Source organism: Scaptodrosophila lebanonensis, unplaced genomic scaffold (genome assembly GCF_003285725.1).
Source record: "Scaptodrosophila lebanonensis strain 11010-0011.00,11010-0021.00 unplaced genomic scaffold, SlebRS2 tig00000053-arrow-pilon, whole genome shotgun sequence".
In the NCBI taxonomy this organism is placed as follows: domain Eukaryota; kingdom Metazoa; phylum Arthropoda; class Insecta; order Diptera; family Drosophilidae; genus Scaptodrosophila; species Scaptodrosophila lebanonensis.
This window is the reverse complement of record NW_022060548.1, coordinates 6,301,069-6,324,570: the sequence shown is the minus strand read 5'-3', so window position 1 is coordinate 6,324,570 and position 23,502 is coordinate 6,301,069. Positions and strand designations below refer to the sequence as shown.

The 23,502-nt window shown below is 36.9% G+C and overlaps 1 protein-coding gene and 2 long non-coding RNA genes across 3 annotated transcripts in view; 1 reads left to right on the top strand and 2 right to left on the bottom strand.

Moving 5' to 3' along the window:
- Positions 1 to 840: 840 nt before the first annotated feature.
- LOC115623877 (homeobox protein DLL-3) overlaps positions 841 to 23,502 on the top strand; it is a gene marked incomplete at its 3' end in the record, with an annotated part of 46,072 nt that continues 23,410 nt past the window's right edge. Inside the window, exon 1 of the mRNA XM_030518426.1 lies at positions 841 to 1,666. Coding sequence (XP_030374286.1) covers positions 841 to 1,666 — 826 coding nt within the window. The remainder of the gene's footprint in view (positions 1,667 to 23,502) is intronic.
- Positions 7,580 to 8,276, bottom strand: LOC115623994. The gene is made up of 3 exons (XR_003995432.1): positions 8,042 to 8,276; positions 7,842 to 7,968; positions 7,580 to 7,782 (listed from the first exon to the last, which is right to left on the bottom strand). It is a non-coding gene; the product is annotated as an uncharacterized LOC115623994 (long non-coding RNA).
- Positions 8,388 to 9,142, bottom strand: LOC115623993. The gene is made up of 3 exons (XR_003995431.1): positions 8,829 to 9,142; positions 8,629 to 8,755; positions 8,388 to 8,570 (listed from the first exon to the last, which is right to left on the bottom strand). It is a non-coding gene; the product is annotated as an uncharacterized LOC115623993 (long non-coding RNA).

The window sequence follows — 23,502 nt, the reverse complement described above, 5'->3', positions numbered from 1 at the left end:
ATCTCCAATGTGGACAACAATGACAAGAACGGCGACAGCGACAGCGCAGCAGCGGCAATTACGATAATTAACGCAGGCAGCCAAGTGGAAAGCAGCAGCCGCAGCAGCAGCAGCAGCAGAGGATAGCAGCAATAAAGAGAATGAGAGAGACAGAGAGCGATTGTCATGTGAGCGAGCGCATGTCAAATTGTAAAAATTGATGACGTTCGGGGCACGTTGACAGCGCAGATATATCAAAGCGAGCCAAAAGCCAAATGACAGCGTAAATGTGAGGGGAGAGCGGAGAGAGGTGGAGGTGGAGGCAGTAGAGGCTCAGTTCCTTCGTGCTGATTGGCTGGCAGCTGCAAAGGCACGCCTTCGTCTGTGCGAGGCGTTGCACACAGTTCCAATTAGACTGCGCAGCTGCAGTGACGTCATAACAAATACAACGCCACGGCCGACATATGTGTGTGTGTGCGTAAAGTTGGCTGCCGCTCCAAACCGGTTGCACACACACACGCACACGCAAAAACACACAGTGGGAGAGTTAAATTGAAAGAGAGCGAGCGAATGAGAAAACCAACAGCCACGAGCCATTTTTTTCGGGCCGGCCAAGAGCTCAGCAAACCTGAAACATTCGAGAGCGCAACGAGTGCTGCGCGTGTTTTTGTGCAGTAATGTTGCACGTTGTTGCTCGATAGGCCGATTGTCGATTGTCGAATTGCTTGTGGGTTCGCGATGACGTTTTTGCCGACGCGTTTTTTGCGAAAGTGAATGAAATGTGTTATTAACAATAGCAATAGTTGCCCGCCACTAAATGTTGTGCAAATTCAATTAAAATACAGCAGCAACAAACAACAAATGTTCTTTGTGCATCGCATTGCTAGCAACAACAATATGCCGCAGCGTTCGCTTAGTCCGGCTACAACAGCAACAACAACAACAACCATCCGCAGCTGCAGCAGTCCCGCCATTTCGGAGATCTCTGTAGGCTCGCCCAGTCCGCCACCGACGAGCATGCAACGCACGCTAAATCTGAAACGTTTGCGTCTTCTCCGCACCCCCACGCCCCTTCAGCAACAGGCCGCAGCGGCCAAGTGCAACAAATCTCAGGCAGGTGAACGCATCAAAAGCTTTAGCATTGCGGACATTCTAGGACGGCCCGATGACAGACCTTCACCAGCAACCATACCTGCATCCAGTTTGCTTAGCGAGCGTCTGGCTGCCCCCAACCATGGAGCCAAGTTGGCGCCACCACTGATCGCACCAGCCCCTACTCTGCTCTGGGATGCTGCCACTCGTGGCGCCGTACCCACTCTGCATCCCTTCCTCTCGCCCGCTCTCCTGCACAGCTATGAGCAGCGTCTGGCCTGGGACTATCAGCGGCAGCTGCAGGAACACTTTCAGGCGCAGGCGCAAATGCTGCGCCAAATGAGCATGGATCCCGCCATAATACCCTCCGAGGACGGCTCTGAGCGTTCCCAGCGCTCCAGCAGCAGCAATGGCAGCACCGATTGCTGCTCCACCACAGAGCCCACGGCTGTGACAGAGACGGTTAGCGTTGAGGAGGACAAGCGAAAGCATTCGAACACAATTGGAAATGGGAATTCGTCAAATCCTGCGGCTAGTGATACACCGCTGGATGCCCTCTTTCAGCTGTCCACCAAAAATTTTGATGAAGAGCAAGGTAAGTGGATCCCTAATTACCTATTAATATGCAATCATTAACAACAACTTTTCTGCATCCTTCAATCATTCTTTCTTCAGAGTATGAATACTATATTGTTGAAATTATGAAGAAAATACCTTCTTCTTTTCTTTTTAAAATTAATGAAATATTTATATCTACAAGTATTTTTCTATACAATATTGTTTATTTATTTATTTTGTAATATTTTGTTCTATGGATAATAAGCAATTGATGGTGGCTAAAATTTAGAATTTAATGCACACCTATTTTTGGTGTCTAATCTGTCTGTTAATAAGTATTAAGAGTACAGCTCTCTTCCCTTATCAAATGACCTATATTTCTATTCCTCTCAGTGTCTAAGAGACAGTTGTGTATCCTCAATGGAAATACATTCGTTAATTTACTTCAAATATTTTGGCAAATATTTATTTATTTTAAAATGCTTATTTTGTGATAAACGGGCCGATGTGTGAAGAATCGACACTCAATAAAATTTACGAATTAATGAAATAAACTCTATTACACATGTTCTAATTTTGCATCGAAGTATTTATAATTTAATTATTAAAATTCATAATCTTTATACAATTATAATTTATAATGAAATTCATTTTAATAAGCTTAAAGTTGAAGGTTTTATGAGCTTATGAAACTTAGTTAGGAACTCCATTAGACATGCTTCAAAATGATTGTTTTTCATCAAAGATTATATGAAAATGTACATTTTGTAATTAAAATTCTCTTTATAAATTTGAAGATATTTTTGGAGCATTGCAAAATTATAGTTGGTTTATCTGTAGATTTTGTTTATCTAACTGCTTAGCATACAAATCTTCGGGGAATATAAAATAAAACTCAAACCAGAATAAATTCTCCGAAATCTATAAATTAGCTTTAAAGCTTCTTAGGCTGTTTTTTCCTTCACTTGATATATCAGTTTTGTTTTTTGTTTTGGTACAAACAATGGGTTTTAATTTTGCTCCCTCGTTACGCATTCAAATTGTTCGGTTCTGAACTGAATTATATTTTAATATAATTTAGTTGTTGGGTAACCACAAAAGCAACAACAATAACAACAAGCTCACTGCACAATTTCTCGTCAGCAGCATTCTGAACTGAATATGAATCTGATCATCAAGAGCGATCATCATCATTACCATTAGCTCTCTCACATCATAATCTATATAGGAAAACTGCCGCACACTGGGCTGAGGAAGTTTCAATTAAGTTTAAATACGAAAAGCTAATTTACAAGGAAATAGCTTTAAATCATGAAATGGGGTAGCTTTTTTGAATGGATATACACGTTCATAGCTGTATAATTTCTAAGATAAATAATGAGTAATAGGGTGCCTCTTAAATACTTAAAATTTGAGAAAATTCAGAATTCCTTTACGTATTATAGCTCATTATTAGGGAGAAGCCAAGTTGGAAAGATAAGGACAAGGCACAGGGAGCAGCAGTAGGATACGCAAAAATAATAAAAAAGATCAGTCAAAGACTAAGTAAAATGTTCAAACGAATCCTTACTTGCGATGTTAAGGAACTTCTTCCTGATTGTTTTTGAAAAACGTTTTCATTGTATTTTGATTGTATTTGGTATTTAAATTTGTTAGAAAAATACAAAAGAATAAGAAACAAGTTTTATTCGGTTAAACATTATAATCGATTTTAAAATAAAATAACTCTCAAAGGAGATGAGTTTGGTATTCATAGCATAGCTGTTATTTATTTATTTATATCAACACACATATGACTGTCAACATAGGAGGAAAAAAATAAAAATAATGAAAAGCTAGCTATAAGCTAGAAAATCCAGAGAAGGAGAAATCTAATCAATTACAATAATATCTAATTAACGCCTCCGACCCGGTGGGGGAATATTATTTGCCTTTCCACTAGATATACATTTCTAGGCAGCTATTTTCTTAATTCCTAAAAGTTTTGTATTCCATGTATCAGCTTTTGTACCTAGTACCTTGTACTTGTAAACAAGTCTGAGTTTTGTTCGAACTTCTGTTGTTTGCCAGCCCAGTGTGCGCTGGATCGATTGATCAATTGTTGTCATTACGTCTTGATGAGATTCTGCTTAAAGCGTAAAAACAGTAGTAAGGTCAGTTGCCCGCGGTGGCTTAATCAATTTCGACCATTACCATTACCACAGCCTGCTTCTCACCATCAACATCGTCGTCGTCGTCGTCGTCTTCGTCATCCGTGCCGTTTTGATTGCGTCTGTTCCAACTCATCTCTGGCCGGTGATCGCTGATCGCTTTGGCGCATGCGTATCGTTCGGCATAATTTGCTTAGCGCGGCAAATATCAGCGTGGCCCGTTGATCGGCGGCGTTGATTTCTCGTTAAGCCGGCAAGACCTTAGATTGTCAGTGGCAGTCGCTGAAGCAGCGATTCGTGTGAGTTCCCAAAAGCGGCTACTGTTTGGCTGAAATTGAATTTACGCGCAGCACGTACAGCTCGCCGCATTATGTGGCATGATGAGCCCCAACGCTGCTCTGATTGCCACAACCAGCTATCGAGAGCGTCTGCATCTAATAAGTTGCTTAGCTGCCACTGCTACTGCTACTGCCACTGTCGGAAATGGCCAGCAAGTGATTACGTTTATTGCATTTGTTGTGGCGCTGTGCAGTGTGGTTCAATGCGGGGAACTAGATCGATTGATTTTGGCCAACTTTAGTGAAAAATAGTTAATAGTTTGGTTAAAAACTTCACATAACAGGTATTTTAAAGACGAAACAAATTTAAGACATTTTACAACAACTATTTGAAAGTTTGATTTTTAAACTATCGATAATAACTTCCGCTCTCTTCCGACAAGTTTGTTCAAATCCGTAATAATAATACAACAGTAAACAAAACTGCTGTTCAGAAATTTTTGCTATAAAATAAAGCAAGAAAGAATTAATCAATTCTAATGGAAGGATAAACAAAGATGAACCTCTTAATAAATAGAAAATACAAAACAAGCTGGTAAACAAACAAAGAACAGACAAGAAATCTTTCTAGCCTTCGCTTTGTAGCTTAGGAATAAAGTTTCTTCTGATAATTCGAACCAGTTCGATTTGTGTCGAGACACGACTACAATTTTATTGGCTGTTCTATATTGGCAGGCTTTTGGGTCAGCAGCAAATATTTAAGCGCCATTGATGGCGCGCACGTTTTGCGAAATTGTTTTTATTTCTGTTCCCAAGCGCAGATGGAGAGAGAAAGAGAGCGAGGGAGAGAGCATCCGGTTTTCATCTTGGCCTAATGCGAATGTCCATTAGGCTGGGTGTGCAAACAATTTGCCATTAATAAAGTTGTGCGGGGCAATTTGTGGAGCTGACTCTGAGACTGCTTTGTTGTTAATTAGAAATTGATCAAAAGGCCAGGCCGGCTGTTCAGTAAATTGCAAGACCCATGAATTGCGTCGCCTTTAAGCACTTCCGCCTTTCGCACGCTTCGAATAATAATTGCAAAAAACAAAACGAAACTAAAAATAAAACCAAAACAAAAAAAAAAGAAAAAAATCGTTGTCAGAGTAAAGTTAAAGTTAAAAGTTAATAACATATAACGCCGATTGCAAGAGATAAGCCCACAAGCGACAGAGAACGAACGAGAGAGAGAGTGAGAGAGAGTGCGAATGAAAGGGAGAGAGAGTGGGAAAACTAAACTAAAAAGCGGCAACATAAAAAATAATTACAATGAAAATGGCTGTAACGATTGTAACAATGGAGCGCGCTCGCTCGCTCGGATAGTTAAAGCTTGTCAATTATGAGCGCAAGTTAAAAATAATAATGGCCCGATGAGGGCATGAACACGAGCCTAAAGGGAGTTACAAGGGAGCTAGGGAGGAAGGGGGGGGAAAGACTGACAACGTTTTCATGTTAAGGCTCTAGCCTGCTGGTTGATAAAACGCAAAGACAATTGGCACAGACAGGCAGACAGAGAAACATACAGACGGACAGACAGACAGACCACATTATTATTGAACGCACAGACGCACAAGACAAACAGCAAGAACAACAACAACAACAACAGCAACAACGAGAGCAACAGCAAACAGCAACGGATGCATCCCTAATTACAATTTAATTACAAAAACTTTTCCCACTTGACAAAAGGCAGCGGCGGCAGCAAAGTTCTTGTTGTTGCTGTTGTTGCTGTGCGTGGCAGCAGAGCGTGAACCACAAAACGCACAACAACAACATCACTTTTCAGTTGACAGTTGATTTGACAGATAGCAGTGTAAACATTTCAAGAGATGCGGGCCGAAAGCCATGGGCCATGAGAGCGGGGTGGAGAGATTGCTGTTGCTGCCACAACTAATTAGTTCAACTAGACGTATACTTAATCTGCTTTAGTCACTCAAAGCAAACCCACCGTTTGGTGGCACCCCAGCCAAGAAAGCACTGCCACTCTGGCAGTCAGACAAACGGTACAAGTATGTTGTCGGCAGAGGACCCAGCAATTCATTTTTGACACCCAAAGCAAAGTATTAGACACAAATTACAATAATTATTAAGAATTGTGACGAACAATAATGCTAACAACCATGTAAATGGGCTTTAACCAACATCGTTAGAATGCAATTTTGCAGTCACGTCAACAGCAACAGCAGCAACAACAAAACCAGCCATTAAATCATGCAATCACTTCAAAACAAATCACAATAAATCGACAATCAGCTTGAAAACAGAAATTGCATTAAAGGCAAAAAAGATATGCCTGCATCAAAAGTTAAATCGATAACCAACATTTGGTTCACCTTAACGAGTGAGTTTCTAAAAAGTACTCTAATTTGTGCTCCTAACTAATACTTCTATGTGTTAACGGCCTTTGGATTGTCAAGTTAAACCGTAGTTATTTTGTCTGCTTCTTTACAACCAATACCTGTATATCCCATATTACATTTCTTGGATAGCAAAACTCTTAGAATTAAAGCTCTATCGCAGAAGTTCGATTAGTTAGCTAGCAAACTTAAAATACCTTAAATATAAATCTAATTTTTGTTTCCTGGAAAACCCCACCATTCCCTGTTGCCAAAGGATGACTTTAAAATAACTGAAATTGTAGAAAGAGGCAAAGCAACCCCCATATCACTAGCATCGAAAAAAGAATTAATATTATTATTACAAACATCCAAAACTTTTCAGCCATTACAGCTAGGGGTTTGGCTACCCATCTCAGTCATATGTACATTAAATGTACAAGAGTATATTAGGTTTGCGGGAGCTGAAAATGTGACAGGCAGAAGGAGGCGTGGCAGACCCCACAAAGTGTGTATATTCTTGATCAACATTACGAGACGAGTCGATCTAGCCCTACCTGTCTGTCTGTCCGTCCGTCTGTCAGTCTGTCCGTCCATATGAACGCCTGGATCTCAGAGACTATAAGAGCTAGAGACACCAAACTTAGCACAAAGATGGGTTATGAGTGTACGCTGTGCAAGTTTGTTTTATTTTTTTTATTTTCCCCCCACTTCCCCGATTTTCCATTTGTATAATCGCCTATATCTCGGAGACTATAAGATAGGGACACCAAATTTTAGTCAAAGATGGCTTATGTGAATACGCAAAAAATTTGTATTTGGAATTTCCCTCCCTCCCCCCTCTCCACCGCAAATCGCGATTTTCTCTAACTCCCGTAATTCTTGGAATTTCGAACTCAAATTTTGCAAATACCCCCAGTTAGTAATTATGTGTCCGTATGCCTTTTGTCCATATTCGTAATCATAGACCGATTTAACAAGACGTTATAGCCATAAATATATTTGCTGCTACAGCGTCTGTTGTTGATGCTGGTGCTTTGGTTGACTGCGAACATGCTTACACAGACACGAATATACGAGCATATACATACATACACTCACATAGACGCAATTGCTTTGTATATGTGGAATTATACACCCTGTAAAATCTATCAAATCTTTGTTTTTTTAATTCTCTTACTTTTTTAATTTCTATAAATATTCTAAACATATGTACAGAGAATTTCAAAGTCGGTCCACCGACTTCAGCTTTTTTACTTGTTTTTATATATGTCCATGGTTACTGTGCTTCGTATTCTTCCTCTTCATATGCATATGAATATACCACGAACAAAAAATAACAATAGATAACTAAAATTAAATTGAAATCAACATAGTATTAATTACACGTAACTATAATTTATACAAACCGAACAAAACCACAGTCCCTATAATTACGTCCCATTTTAATGTAGCACTACAAAAATAGATTACCGTCGATATTAAAGTTAATCCTAGAAATACAATCATCAAAAGAAGGGCGAGGTTTCGATAGTCCTACAATTGAACAATAAAAGGACGAGTTTTAATCCAAGATTCTCATAATCATAAAAGATATGTATGTTCTTACCGCAAATACGCATGCTAGGAAACCAATTAGCACTATTACAACTATAATTATAAGAATTATTTGAAGAATATCGAATGTACCAAAGCTGCCGTCAGTTTTGGATTTGGATGCTAAACGATATCCTGTAATTGCAATATTGGTTACTAATAAAAAGAACCCGATAATGATGCAGTCCGTCCGTAATGACCAACAGGAACAACCTACGATAGCAAACATGGCTTTAAATTTAAACTTTTTGCGAACACTGTTCCAAAACTATTAAATGAGGATATCAATAGAGCATATACGTATAACATCTACTTGTTCATAAACAAATAATATTACGAATAAAACAGAAATGACAGCGTTCGCTGAGAAAACAATGTTTTCATTTGTTATTATATAATATATCTGACCATACACCATTTTGCAATTTTGAATACGTGGAATAATTTGTACTATTGTTCATTTGTCCATGGTTACTATGCATCGTACTCTTCTTCTTCGTATGCATATGAATAAACCACCAATAAAAAATATAAAAAGATCACTAAAATTGCGTTTAAATCAATAATTAATTACACATAACTATCATTTTTTATACAAACCGAACAAAATCACAGTCGATATAATTAGCATCCATGTTATTGTAACACTAAAAATATATATCACCGTCGATATTACTTGTATTCCTATAAATGCAATCATCAAAAGAAGGGCGAGGCTGCGATATTCCTACAATTGAAAAATAAATCGACGAGTTTTAATCCAAGATTCTTATAATCATATGAGGTATGTTTGTTCTTACCGCAAATACGCATACTATGAAACCGATTATCACTATTATTGTTATAACTGCGAGAATAATTGAAAGAATTCCGAATGCACCCCGGCTCCCGTCAGCATCTGAGTTGTCTAATGCATTATATGTTATACTTGATATAGTCAATATTAATAAAACAAAACCGATAATGATGCAGCCCGTCCGTAGGGAACAACAGCAACAACTTCCGATAACAAACATGGCTTTAAGTTCAATCTGCCGAAATTTGCGAACAATGTTCCAAAAACATTAAATGAGGATATCAAAAGAGAGCGTCAAACATCTACTTGTTCATAAACAAATAATATTACTATTAAAACAGAAATGACAGCGTTCGCTGCGAAAACACTGTTTTCATTTGTTATTATAAATATGGATTCGCTTTAATCATTTGTTAGTATGAGTATGTTTATTAAGATATTATAAATCTTGTACATAGTATAATGTCAAACTTTATTCTTCCATGTATACTTGAATATGGGCTTAAACTGTATAGCCTTCTCTGCTATATATATTTATGTTACTGCTTCGTGTTCTCTTTTAAATGAAGTTACCACGGAAAAATTTATGAAAATCTCTAAAGTTGAATTGAAGTGAAAATTTTGGGATCATTACGCATAGTTATGTTTATACGAACCGAAAAACAATAAAACGAGAAGGACTATATCCCACGTAATTATTTGCTTACGCTGGTGTATCGACATATAATAGACAGCCATTAACAAGATCATTGAACCTATTATTACTGCCATCAAAATTAAGGCGACACTGCGACGGTCCTATAATTGAAAATAAATGGACTCGTTAAACAAGATATAAGCAAATAAAGATAAAAGATATGTTCTTACCGAGGAAACGGATAAAATGAAAGCGATTATTAACAGTATTGTTATAATTATAACAATAATTGTAGCAATATTTAATATGCTAATGCCTTCGTGTCCATCGATGGATTGGAATAAAATATAAACTCCACGTACAATTGTACTTATTAGTAAATATACCCCGATAATCAAGCAGGCCGTGCGCAATGAACAACACCAGCACCGTTTTACAATAACTAATTCGATTCGGTTTTCATGCATTGTATTCCAAAACAATGATTCGGGGGATTTCAAATGATAGAATAAAATGTTAACTTAAAATATAAGTGACAGCGTTCGCTCAGCAAAAATGGTTTTAAATTTGTAGTACTAATATTTATTAGGCTTGCCTTCTCCATAGGCAGAGCAAGTTGCTAACAAACCACAAAAGGTGCATCCTATGGCATGCAGGACTATTTAGAAATTACAACGCGGCATAGATTGGCCAGCAAATCTTTCAGAATGGTGGTAATTACATGCCGTTCGATTTCAGCGATCCATAAACGCTGGCCAATTTAGGCGAATTTGGAGAATAGTGGATAGCTCCCATTATATTTCTTGTCAAAAAATCAGTTCAAAGTGTCGATTCATTAAATTATATTCATTCTTCACAATATTCGTGACGCTGCACCAAACGCTGTAAAGACCGTTCTTGTAGAATAATTCCCTTGAAATCGTAGAAACAAATCAACACTGACTTCACGTTTATCGGTTCTGGTTGATGTGTGGGTGGCAGGAGATTTCCGCTTATTTTCGTAGGATCGTAGGCGAAACACCAATGTTGTATTTTGATCCAATATCCTTAGTCCTCAGTCAAAAACACATATCTCAGATCCATTCAGTAAAAATGCATTTAATCATTAAGATTATTTAAAAGTTGAAAGTGTGTTTTAACGCCTTCAGTTTGCCTTAATTTTCTTAGACTTATCAGTTAAGCATATATTTGTTGCACAAATTAGTATAAGGGCTTAGACGATCATAAATTTTTGAAATACTGTTTGAATATTGTATAAATATTGTTGTAATACCGCAGAATAATTAAAAATCTCATAAAAACCAAGTGGAGAAGCTACATATAATAATTACTGAAATTAAATAAATTAAGAAAATTAATCACATTTTATGTACAGAGTATAAACACGCATTTGTGGGCGGATGGTTAAACAAACTAAAACTCACGTCTAAAGAGCATTTTCTATTTAAATGACCTTTGAAAAATTCTCGTAATCCGAAATAATGTTATCAATAAAATATAATTAATAATAATAATAGAATATGATAAGTGATAATCAGAATAAGTGTTTATAAATTGATAAATATGTACTTATCCATGAGTTAAATTCATAAAAATTGTTTAGAAAAATAACATTAAAAAACTGATTTCAGCACTTTAGCAATGAGGCATCTATCTAGTATTAGAATGTCAGCCTAATGATTCGAACAAAAAAATCCCTAATTCGGATCGTTTATTGCATTTTCATTCGTTTTAAATGCTAAATACTTAGAAAGCCAGAGGCGTCATAAGCAATCCCCTTAACGTTGTATCGCCATATCGTAACATTGTAAAAATCTTGGGATCGCAACAAGTCGCAGCCACTCAATAAAAACCCAAGCAAAAATCCACACGCTGCACATTTAAACATAAATCAAGCAAACAAAAAGAAAATCCTATAGACAAATACAATAACAATATATACATACGAGTACATACATACATACATCCATCAGCAATTTATTTCAAATGATTAATAGCAGCGCACAGTTTCAAATAAATTTGTTAATGACATTAAAACGACGTCGTCGACGAGGCGTTAGATACACACTCACACATACAGACAGACATACTTTAACTAAAATTCCTCAAACGAGCAAAAAAATCTAAAAATTGACTACAGGCGCAAAAATTCTAGCAACCATATACAAGTATGTACGATACATAATAAATGTTAGCTACCACATTGAATACAGTAGTGACCATCAGAATGTGGACGAAACAAATATATGCCAAAAAATATCAAACAAATGCCGAGAGGCCCATCAGGCGACATTTAGGGAGACAACAGAATGGGTTTTTAAAATATTTAAAACCCGACTAAATAAAAATTTAATATTCGTTTATCCGTCATGCAGAAAATTGAAAGCGTTTGTTCTCATTGAGCTTAAATTTTAGCAGATTGTAGAATTCGGTGGACTAATATATTTTAAACTATAGATATATTTTATAAAAATAAAAAATAAGCCTTTGGCGTAAACCAAACCCACATCTCCACACTTGTGATTTAATATCGCCACACTTTTAATTTAATATTTTAATATTTAAATTTAAAATTTAAGTGTGCACACTTCATATTTACTAAAACACACGATGGTGCAAAATCGATGTTAAAAAAAAGTTAAATCTTTTTGTAAATATTGATATTTCCGTGTTTTTTTTTATCAGTGTACTAATTGCGTCAGGACAACAAACGCGCCACCTTTTGGCGGCCAATGACAAGGGTGGTGGAAAACGCTGACAGTTTCCGATTGTATTGCTGATTTACATAAAAAATACATAATCTATCCCAATGGATTATAAAATCCTGATTCGTTACTCATCTCGATCGAAGAATTTTTGTATGTATGATCGCCTTGTGACTCGTCAAATTATAGGTATGGATTATGTTTCTCTCCGAAATTTTTCGTTAATTTCCAATCCATTCTCTTGTCTGCGACATTATATTACAATTCTGAATATCAAAATCAGCTGCCCAACATAAAGGATCGATTTTTTTCCAAACTTGCCTCGCTATTTCTACTTTTAAACTTAAGATACATACATATTTTAGTAAAAATTTTATTTAGTTTTATAAAAGGAATATTATCATTTTGAATTCTTCATTTTTTAAATTCTTAAAGGTAGCTCATACTTGAAACATTTTAAATATATTTTCATTTACTTTAGATTCACTTTAAAGGCAGCCTTTCACGCAACTTTTCAACTATTCCTCTCGGTTTTTAACCAATAATTCCTAGCACTGTTTCGATTCCATTTGCCGCCACTGTAGAGTAAATACTATATGTTAACCATGTGGTCGGTGGTCGTCGCTTCTCACCGCTAGTTGCGGCATTTTAAAACATGTCTAAGATATATTGCGAAAATGGCTTCGAGCTGAAAATGTCCACGAAGTATTAGTTGACAAGGCGGGAGGGGCGCGAACGATGGTCAAATAAATTCGCTAATTAACGGTTGCGCCTCAAATATTTTATTAAAAATTATAATTCAGCGTAGTAAAATGGCAGAAAAATATGAGTTTGCGTGTTAGGCGGTCATAAGACATTAGCATTTATATGAATTAACATGAGCAGCTAACTAAGCTAACTAAGGCGCTGGAACTGCTGCCATTTGGACAGCTTTCAAATACATTGATGGCCCCAGGGCTACATTGATTTGCGTTTTCAGTTAGAGAGTGTGTACGAGATTCTGGTAAGACCCTGAGGCATACACACGGGTGGTCCGGTCCCTGGAAGAAAATTGCATGCCAAGGGCACTACTCGTGGCTGCAGAAGAAGCAGCAGCAGCAGCAGTAACAGCAACAGCAGCGAGAAGAAGTTAAGTTAGTAGAGGGTTAAATTGGTAGTCAGGCGGCAGACAGGGCAACAGGAGAGAGGAAAGTTGTGCGCAAAAGCAACGCACTGAAGGTGTTACCTGCACGCTTTTGATGAGCACTAATTGAGCTCAAGTTGCATTTTTCTTTGCTGGCCATTACTTGCGACTCAGGACGGCGTCGAGATCAAAGCAACAAGCCGGTCGGGCCACATACACACACACACACACACACACACACACACACATAAAGACAAGCGAAAATCAAGCATCGACAGTAGGACAATTGGACAGTCGCAACTCGACCAGGGAGAGTTGGTAATAACTTTATCATGGCCGCTTAGACCATATGGGAGGCCCAACTGTTGTAGTTGTCCAGCACTTTTGTTGCCAAATGGCAATAAAGCGCCGAAAAAAAGGGAGCTGACAACTAACAAATGAAGCACACACACACTCACACAGAGACAGACACATTCACAGCTCAGGCTCAGGGCTCACGCCTGGGCGGCCGGCCAAGTCAGGACCTTGTCAAAGTTTTTAAAAACGCATTCGCGTTTATGCCAAACATTAATCACGCGCGCATTTCGCATACCAGCCCGAATCAGCAATCCTGAACTGCTCCGAACTACACTCAGAAAAAAAGAAAACCCAACTATAAAAAGTAGACCCACTAAACTACTTTTGTAATAAACATTTTTAAGTATTTTGCGTTGTACCTTCACTGAAGTGTGAAACAATTACAATCAATTCCAAAATCAATAGTGATATGATATGATATATATATATATATGATATAGTGATATGGTTATACTTAAAGAATGAACTATATCTAGCATTGAGTACAAATTTTTAATTTCAGCAATATTTAATTGATAATAATGAAATAAATACATAAATAAAGTTACGAGCATTTCTGACAAAACGTGCTGCTCCAATGGTCTGGTCTATCAGCACAAGGGGATCCCCTTTGACTTGGAGCCAAATCTCCAGTTACGGATACCTAAGAAGGTTGTGCAGGAGAAAAATGTGCTACTTTGTTGATTCAACAACGATTTCCGGATTTATTTGAAGACTATCCAAGCAGAGTTCCTTTCGAGCCTTTCCTATACGCAACTGTAGAGTTGAAGTCCTAGAGGTCTGCTGGAATTTTAAATAAAGAAGCGCTTCCTGTAGGGTTGTAAATAAAGTACCAAACATCGATGTTTCACACAATCGATCTATCGTCAAGTGCCATCGATTGTACTTCGATACATCGCGACAAAACATCGATGCATCGATTTTTTTCATTCTCATACAAATTATTAAAGGCACAGTTTTTAAGAAATGTATTTTCAATACTACTGCAAAACAAAACACGTGTCATACAATAAACAATGAATATGTATTCGTCTAATTATTATTGATAATATGTAGTTAATTATTAAGAATTGCTTTGAGTTATTCTGCAATGAAACAATTTATCCATTTCATTTAGTATACATACATATTGTGATATATTTATTTTTATATATTTATTGACGCAATATTTAATTGTTAAAGTAATCAAAGTCTTTCAAAATTTTTTAATTAATTAAAGCTTTTACCTTGGCATTATTTACATTTATTATTTATATTTTCTTGGTAATGATGTCAAATTTATGTTTAAATTAGACTGTTGCTTCTTCCACTAAATTCCGTTTTCTTTTGAATTCCATATATAAATAGAGATGTTACGCTTTCGATGTTTCGATGATCGTCGATGTATCGCGTTCAAAAAAACATCGGAATAAATCGAGTACTCATTATCAAACCATCGACGATATAAAAAAAAATCGATGTTTTTTTACAACCCTAGCTTCCTGCTCCTTTTCCAATATATGGCGAGAATGAAAAGAAAAAGTTGCCGCACCTAGAACTTTGTACTTAAAAGTATTTACAACGATCGGTCTAATTGTTAGTAGCACCAGATATTTGTAGTTTAATTTTTCTCAGTGCATGTACCGCCACAGAGCTGTGAATTTTTTGGCATGTGTTCTGTGTGTGTTGTGTCGAACATCAAAGAGGCGCGCCACGCATAAAAAGCCATTTAAAAACGCATTTTCTGCATGCCCCATGCGCCGTATGACCCCGGGGGCATGCAGTCAGGGTCGGGGACTGTAGCTATGGCTATGGCTATGGCTCTGCCCGTCCAGGAAATGCACAGCACAGATTGATGCGTTCACAGACGGCCCATTGCACTACCGCTGGAAACGTTGTGGCGGAAAAACTGAGGCACGCATTGGAAAAGCCGCCGCTCTCTCGTTAGCAGACTTACGTGCAAACATATTCACACACATATTCGTATATTAAGTACAAGTCGTACAAACATACATATGTGGGTCACTAGCTGGCGCCGAGTGGCAAAACCAGTTTCAGTTTGCCACTTTATTCAGGTGTTGGCAATTAGGCCGCGCTTCTGACTCTGCCTCTGACTCCGACTCTGAGTGTGCGTGAATGTGAGACTCGAGTCTACTATAAGTGTGAGTCTAAGTGTGAATATCTATGTATCTATGAATTACTTATTACGTATGGCAGGCAACAAATACGATAATCATAAAAATGCACAACGACAAATCATATTTATATGGCTGTGAGGCTGTCCGAGACTGTCTGCTTCGAGTCTTTTGATGATAAATGCTGAAAAGCCAGCATAAATTAAAGCATTCAAATCATTAGCAACGATGCCGAACAAACGAGCACTGCAGGAGAGGACGACTGACGATCGCAGCGGATGAGGAAATTATTCACAGCTACGGATCGGGCGACGACATTAATGCGCCAAGGCAGGGTCCCAAAACGCACTTCCCTAAAAGTGTCCCAGTCGGTGTCTGTCGTTTTAGGGGCAGGCAAGGTGTTCGAGGCATTCGTTGCGCTCTCTGGCAGGTGTATTACTACTCAGGTGTATTACTGATGGACTACGTCGAAACATTGATGTGCACATCTCAGACATCATCAAGGAGGTGCCCAGTGTTTTTGATGTATACTCTTTGTAATGCAAAATTTAACATTAAGCAGCCGTAATTCGTTCTACTCGCCCGCTCTGTTCCCATTTAAGAAGACAGTCGCTAATGGAAAATAAACAGGCAACTAGAATTTATGACAATTGTTGCATAAATTTCATAAAATGTTTTACCAAAACAATCTATTTAGTCGTAGCTACTGAATGTATATAAAGCAAATGAGGAGCTTATATCAAGAGTTACACGCATAAAGAATAATTGGGGCAATCGCAAACAAGAGAGAACGCTACAGTCGAACAAGCCCGACAGTGTAATACCCTGTACCCAGGTAAACTTCCGTCAATGAGTTATATGCGCCCATAGCAGCAGCAAAAAGAGGAAGAAGGAGAGCGAACTTGTTGCTGCAGTTTGTGGTGGTTGTACTGGCGAGAATTTGTTTTGCTAATAACTTTTCTTAGAATTTTGAACAACAGTAGACAATTATATATAAATTATGTGTGCAAAGTTTGGTTTAGGTAGCATTTGAAATGTGGACGCTATTGACGAAATTCTGTAGCGGGGGAAGAGGGGGAAAATTCCAAAAAATAAAATAAACTCGTCCTTTCTCGGACCTAGGAGAATCTGGATGCCAACTTTGGTTATTCTAGCTTTTATAGTTTCTGAGATCCTTGCGTTCATCCAGACGGACGGACAGACGGACGGACGGACAGACGGACGGACGGACAGACGGACGGACGGACGGACATGTCTAGATCGATTTCTCTCGTCATGCTGATTCAGAATATATATACTTTATGGGGTCGGAGATGCTTCCTTCTGCATGTTACATACTTTGCACAAACCTAATATACCCTTTTTACCCTACGGGTACAGGGTATAAAAAGGATCACCTTTAAAAAATTCTTTATTCAAGATCTTCTTAAACTCAGAAAGCTTTTCTTTAAATTTGAAAACAAGAACAATGATATCTTTTCCTTTAGCTTTTTGGAAACAAAAATCTGTTAAAATATGTCTGTTTAAATAAAAGTTGTCTTAACAGATAAGTCACGATTTGTCTAAAGCAGATTTCTTCTGGGAATTCACACAATTTGAATATAGGAATTTTTTCTGTGAAGCAGAAATTAAAAGCTAATTCAGAATTAAGTTAGATGGCGACTGGAAACCTTACAAAATGTATGTATATAGGAATTTCAAATTCCGTCTGTAAAGCAGCAATTGCAGATCTACTTAAAGCCTTTTCAGATTCCAATTAGCAGCAGGAAAAGAAAGATATCAGAGATATCTATCGTGCAAAGTAAATTATTTGGGTTTGAAATTTTACTCCAAATAGCGAATATAATGAAACATTTCAATAAGAATACTAACAATATTTAGTAGAATATATACAAATACTATCTATCTATCCAGCTTCTTCCATTCTTGAATTATTCTTCGAATATTTTAATATGCAGATGTCAATAAAAAACATCAAACATATTCACTGCATTCCACAACTAGTATCTGAAAATACCCTCAAACAATAAGCTACAATTAGTGACGGCCTATAAACTTTTAATTTCCGTATTTTAGGCCTTGGCTATTACTACAATAAGTCACTTTCACACTCATATCCCTTCACACTTACCACCCTCGCCAGCTTCCAAAATAGGATAATAAAAGCTGAACAAATTTCAGGCAAGAAAAAAACAATTTCTGACAACGAAAAAAGAAAAATGGATAAGAAAATCAGTGACTTGGAAAAATGGACAAGTTGTTTACATGAACATGCAACAATAACAACGAGAACAAGAAAAACAACCACCAACAACTACCACATAAAAATAAACAACAAAATCAAGCAACGACAAACTTCACGCTAAAATCTGAGGAAGCTGTGAAAAATTTTCTTCCCCCGAACTGCGGACAGACATAAAATTCTACAAAGAGGGCGTATAGCGGTGATGCTGTGCTTGATGTTGCTGTTGTTGTTGTTTGTATTGGCAGCAACAGTGTCAACAAAACATTTAACACCTTCATCAAACAGTCACACAAACACACACACAACAACTCACACAGGCAGCTGCCTATCCCGAGGGCTTTCCCCTCGTGTACTTGTGCTCAATAGTCGTTTATGAGAGTGTGAGAAAAATTAATTAGACTATTGTGGAGGCAGGCGATATTGTTGTTGCTGCCAAGGAAAATGACTTTTAGGCGTTGATAAGATTAATTAAAATGTGCTTGCAGATGCAACAGCCACCACCTTCTGGCAGCTGCCAATTGGGATGGGGGTCACCAAATGTTTAACATCAGAAGAAAACATCAATGCATATGCTTAATAAGTATGTAAAGGTTTTAAATAAATTTGTATTCGTTTTAGCAAACTTTCGCATGTTTTTAGAAGGTTGCTACTAATAGGGGTTTTAAATAAATGTATTTAAAAAGCTTGTTTTTATTTATTAAGTTGTATGAGTTTCGCGCTCAAGTCATTGACCTATCAATAAATTTTGCGTACGAGCCATATCTACTTGTAATGTGCACCTAATTCTGTTTTTACACGGTCTTTTTTTTACACTATTTTGATTGTGTTACAGATGGAAAATTAAAAATTTTTTATGGTTACAGGACTTTATTCCATTTAGCACGATTTAGCACGAACAGAATAAGAATAATATTGGACCGCTTTTCTGACCTCGGATAAGCCCCTTTCTAACAAGTAGCAACTTTTATACACCTAATTATGTTTTTACGCGGTAGATTGGGTTCAGAAACAACCGTGTAAAAAAAGACATTGATCATGTACAAAAATAGGTTCCTTATCTCTAAAGAAATACATATTTAATTTTTAATTTGCAAACCGTGTTATATAAAGATCGTGTAAAAAAGACCTTGTAAAAACAGAATAAGGTGTACTTTTATTTTAGACTATCTGTGAAAATAGGTTCACATTGTTTCTTTCCCACAATCTAGACTAGCATCCAGTCTACTGTGCAGAGTAATAGAGCTTCCAGAAAAGCGTACAGTACAGTACTCACTTCGTAAGGAAGGAAACGCACGTAAGTGCAAAAGCAGAAGGGGAAAAAAGTGGCAAAAAAAAACTGTTTATAATAATTGATTTTTTTTTGCTCGCGTTCAGCACAATTGTTATGACAAGTCTTGTTATGCCAACGGAAGGCGGCTGCTACACGAGTGAGTGCAGGAGTGAGCGAGCGAGCATGAGAGCGCAGGCGTCGTCTTCCGTTTCATGTCTGCCGTCGCCTCGTCTCAATAGCAGAGCTCTGCGTCAGGCAGGCAGGCAAGCAGGCAGGCAGGTTGGACGACGACCCGACCGGGCAACGAACAAGACTCGTGTGTGCAGACTTTTGACAAGTAATTTAATAAAGCGAATGAAGTGACGCGCTTGTTGCAGTTTTTGTTGCATTTGTTGTTGTTGTTGTCGCTGCTGCTTAAGCTCATGTTGTGCCGCCACCGCCGCCGCCGCCTCGAGTGCCAGTCACTCAGTCAGTCATTCAGTTAGTCAGTCAGTCAAGCAGTCAAAGACCCAACCAACCAGCCAACCTCTATTTTTATTTTCGTTCGTTAAGTATTTGCAATGCATGTTGCTGTTGTTGCTCGTGTTGTTGTTGTTGTTTGATTGCAGCTTGTAATCACAATTAAAGTGTTAAGCATAAATGCCAAGGGCTAACTAAAATTAAAAACACAAAATAAAAGAAGACCAGCCCAGTAACCAAAAGTTGGCAAAGGGGTTGGCTCGAGTGCCGCTTATTTAACCTGGGCTTGGTTTATCATTTCACAGACATGTCTAGCCAACAACTGGGAATGTTTGACAGCAAAGCCAAAGCCAGTTATTAAGCGAGAGCCATTGCATATATTTATTATATATTATTGCATACTAGGACTAACTTGAAATACAATATACACGTATGCTAGGCATAAAACTGTAAGATCGTTTTGGTGCCATTTAATAAATGTTCTTGTTCCCATTTTCCATTTTGAAGGCATTGAGATTATTTGTGGAATATTAATATGTTTTCAATTGTATTCAGATATTAATATAGTGTTGGAACCCTATCAAGAATAAAATCTGGTATTTGACTGATTTATACCGTAAAATTTACTATTTCTATTTTTGATTTCGATCATTTCTGAATAGTCAATACATAATTCTAAAAATTATAAAATTGCTTATTATCTTTGAATGATAAAATAATGGAGAAATTCTTTATTTTGTTTAAAAGACAGTTCATTAAAAAAGTCTGTAAAATATAAATCAACTATTTTTAAGTTCAATATAACTATAAACAAATTGTTTTGAAAAAATTAAAATAATAAGAAAACATTAAAATAATAAGAACAAATTAAAATAATAAAAACAAATTAACATAATAATAAAAAAATAAATAAATTAGAAAAAATTTAAAATGTTTAAAGTAAATCATTCAATTATGTCTTTCAAAAAAGTTCTTAGTTCCAAAAATCTAAAGTTTAATTTAGAGAACAAGTCCTTGTGATGTATTTTGCTGCTTTCTTTATCTTTAAAAACTTTTTTTCCTAATAATTTGCCAATAAAAGTGTAAATGATATTGAGTGTTGTAGCTCTTTATAAATATTCAATCACAAATGAGCTAACAAAGTGCATTTTTTTTAACAAAGTGGTGAGCTGCGCCTTAAAATCAATCACATAAATTATTTGTTATAACTTTTTAATGGCTTTAACAATTAAATGTATGCTCTAGAGTCGTTTCCACTACGCCTAAGCAAACGGCAAACGGGTTTCAAGAAAGTATCACATTTCAAGGCAATTAAAAGCAAAATATGTGAATATATATACATACAAGTAAATATACAACAATTTATTTTTTTAAAAATTTGTCTATAAAATAAAAATGTTTGTATCATTTTAAATACAGCATATATTCATAAACTTTTTCCTGTACTAGTAAGTATGAGAAACATTTCATGGAACCCATCGGGTTTGCTTTTGTTAGAGTATATCCAATTACAATGAAAAACTTGTGTAATTAAACAACAAGTTGCTGCCAACAACTAATAGTCGAACAAATTACAAGTCAGCTTTTAAATGGCAATAAATTTTTATGACTCGCGCTGTGGCACTAAAAATCAAACTCAATAGCCTCATTAGGCATCAAATAAAATCACAATTTCCAACTGGGCACGAGCTTGGCCATCACCATCACGACAGGGAAGTGCAGATCCTGCGGCCAACTCGATAGTTACATTAAACATGTGTGTGGATCGAGTACATATCGCCACTTTTCATTAAACGGTTTAATGTTAATTTATGGCATATCTTTATGGCAGGCCACAATTGCTTCCGTCTTGACTTTTTCTTTTCGTTGCGTTGCGTTTCGTTTTTGGACAGCCATATTGTTCGTTTGAATAGCCGGCGCTACAAAATACACTTGAAGTCCCTAATTATGGCAATTAAAATGCACTAAATAAGACGAAACGTACGAAACATTTTTTTCAATACTGCCGCTGCATTTCCCAGGCAGGCATATGTCAAGTGTGTTCAACGAATGCTCGGCAGTTGACTTCAAGTGGCTGGCAGGCTGTGGTTTCTGTGGCTGCTCCATAGCAGCCGCTCGAGTCAATTCTGGTAATGAAAATTATTAATAAAGCATATAATTAATGTGCCCGGCTAATTAGTCTAAATGGAAGTTTAAAGTGTTTGCTGTTTGGTATTTCCAGCATTCTCAAGTAGTTCGGCTTGCGGTCCTTTTGACTTACAGGATGCATTAGTTAGATTTTAGTTTTAGATGTCGCCAGTGATTAGCAAACTAAAATGCTTGTTGCTGTTGTTGTTGCTGCTATTTTCCATTAGCCATTAGGCCAGACATTGCATCACATTGTAACAACAATAGCAGCCATAACTACTGCCAACAATATGGCAAGTCATAAACAATTCCAATTGCCGTTGCACATTCGCAACACTCAATTAACGCTTTTCAACAACGGCCTAACAAAGTAAGCGAGCGAGCAACAACAACAACAGCAACAACAACTACACACATGCACTCACGACGATAACAATAATAATATTGCATTCATCATTTTGTGACAGCCAACCTGGCCTAGACAATAGTGTCAACCATAAAGAGACTGACTGCGAATACTTGAGCGCATAGCATCTATTAAATTATGCTTAACTATGCGCTTTTGTTAGCCCTCATTGTTGTAGTTGTTGCTCTTATTGTTGCTGTTGCTGCTGCTGCTGGTTGGCAGTTGCTGACAATGGAAAGGCATTTATTTAAGGCTAACAAAAGCTGCGGCTTAAGGCTTTAGTTCAACTTATGTATCAGTCTCTGTCGCATCCTTTTACACTCCTTTCACAGTCCAAGACATAATTTCTCCGTTTTATTTCTTCACCACGGAAAGCGACACGAAATCAATTTCGAGCCAAAACTACCACACATTTCAAATTGGCCAAAAATAGGCGGCCCACATAACAAGTTTCGACTCACACACACACACTATACATATGTATATTTGTGTGTGGATCGATGAATCGGCTCGTGTTTATATGCATGCCTCGACTATGTCGGAAACAACTCGAATTCTTTGTAAATTCTTTTTTATTGTTGCTGCGTGGGATTTAAATGCTTTGCTGTCGGCTGGCAGAGTCGGCCAAAAGCGCTAAAAGAAAAGCTAAATAAAGGCAATTTAATGTGGCTAAGCCTCACTTAAGCTCTTTTCAAGATTCTGTTCATGTTTTTGTTTACGAAATAATAATTACAAATTTCATTTCCGCATAAGTAGACTTGTTTACAAAAATTGAGCTCTATAACAAATCCAGGTCAGGAATAATATAGGGGGGAAGTACAAAGTGTTAAAGAGGTGCATATTTTCCAGGGTTTACCGCATACGTGAGACAAGCGAATAAAAATAGTTTAAAAAATTTAAATAAAATAATTTTGATTTAAGCATAAAAATTTAGTTCCACCAACAATTACATATTTGAAGAACATTTTCTTTAATTTAAAATTGATCTCTAGATTTGAAGAAAACATTTTCTTTAAAGCATATTGTCTCTCTAGTTATGCAAAAAACTTTTAAAATATAGTACGAATTTTGTATATAGTTTGGAAAATAATAACTATTCCTGAACTCTAAATATTATAAAGGTATTGAACAAAAATTTGTATGCAGGCCAAATAGGCTGCAAATGCATGATAGAAATTATAAGGAATGTATTTTCTTCAACTACATACACCCAATTCTTTGGGTTTTTTTTCACA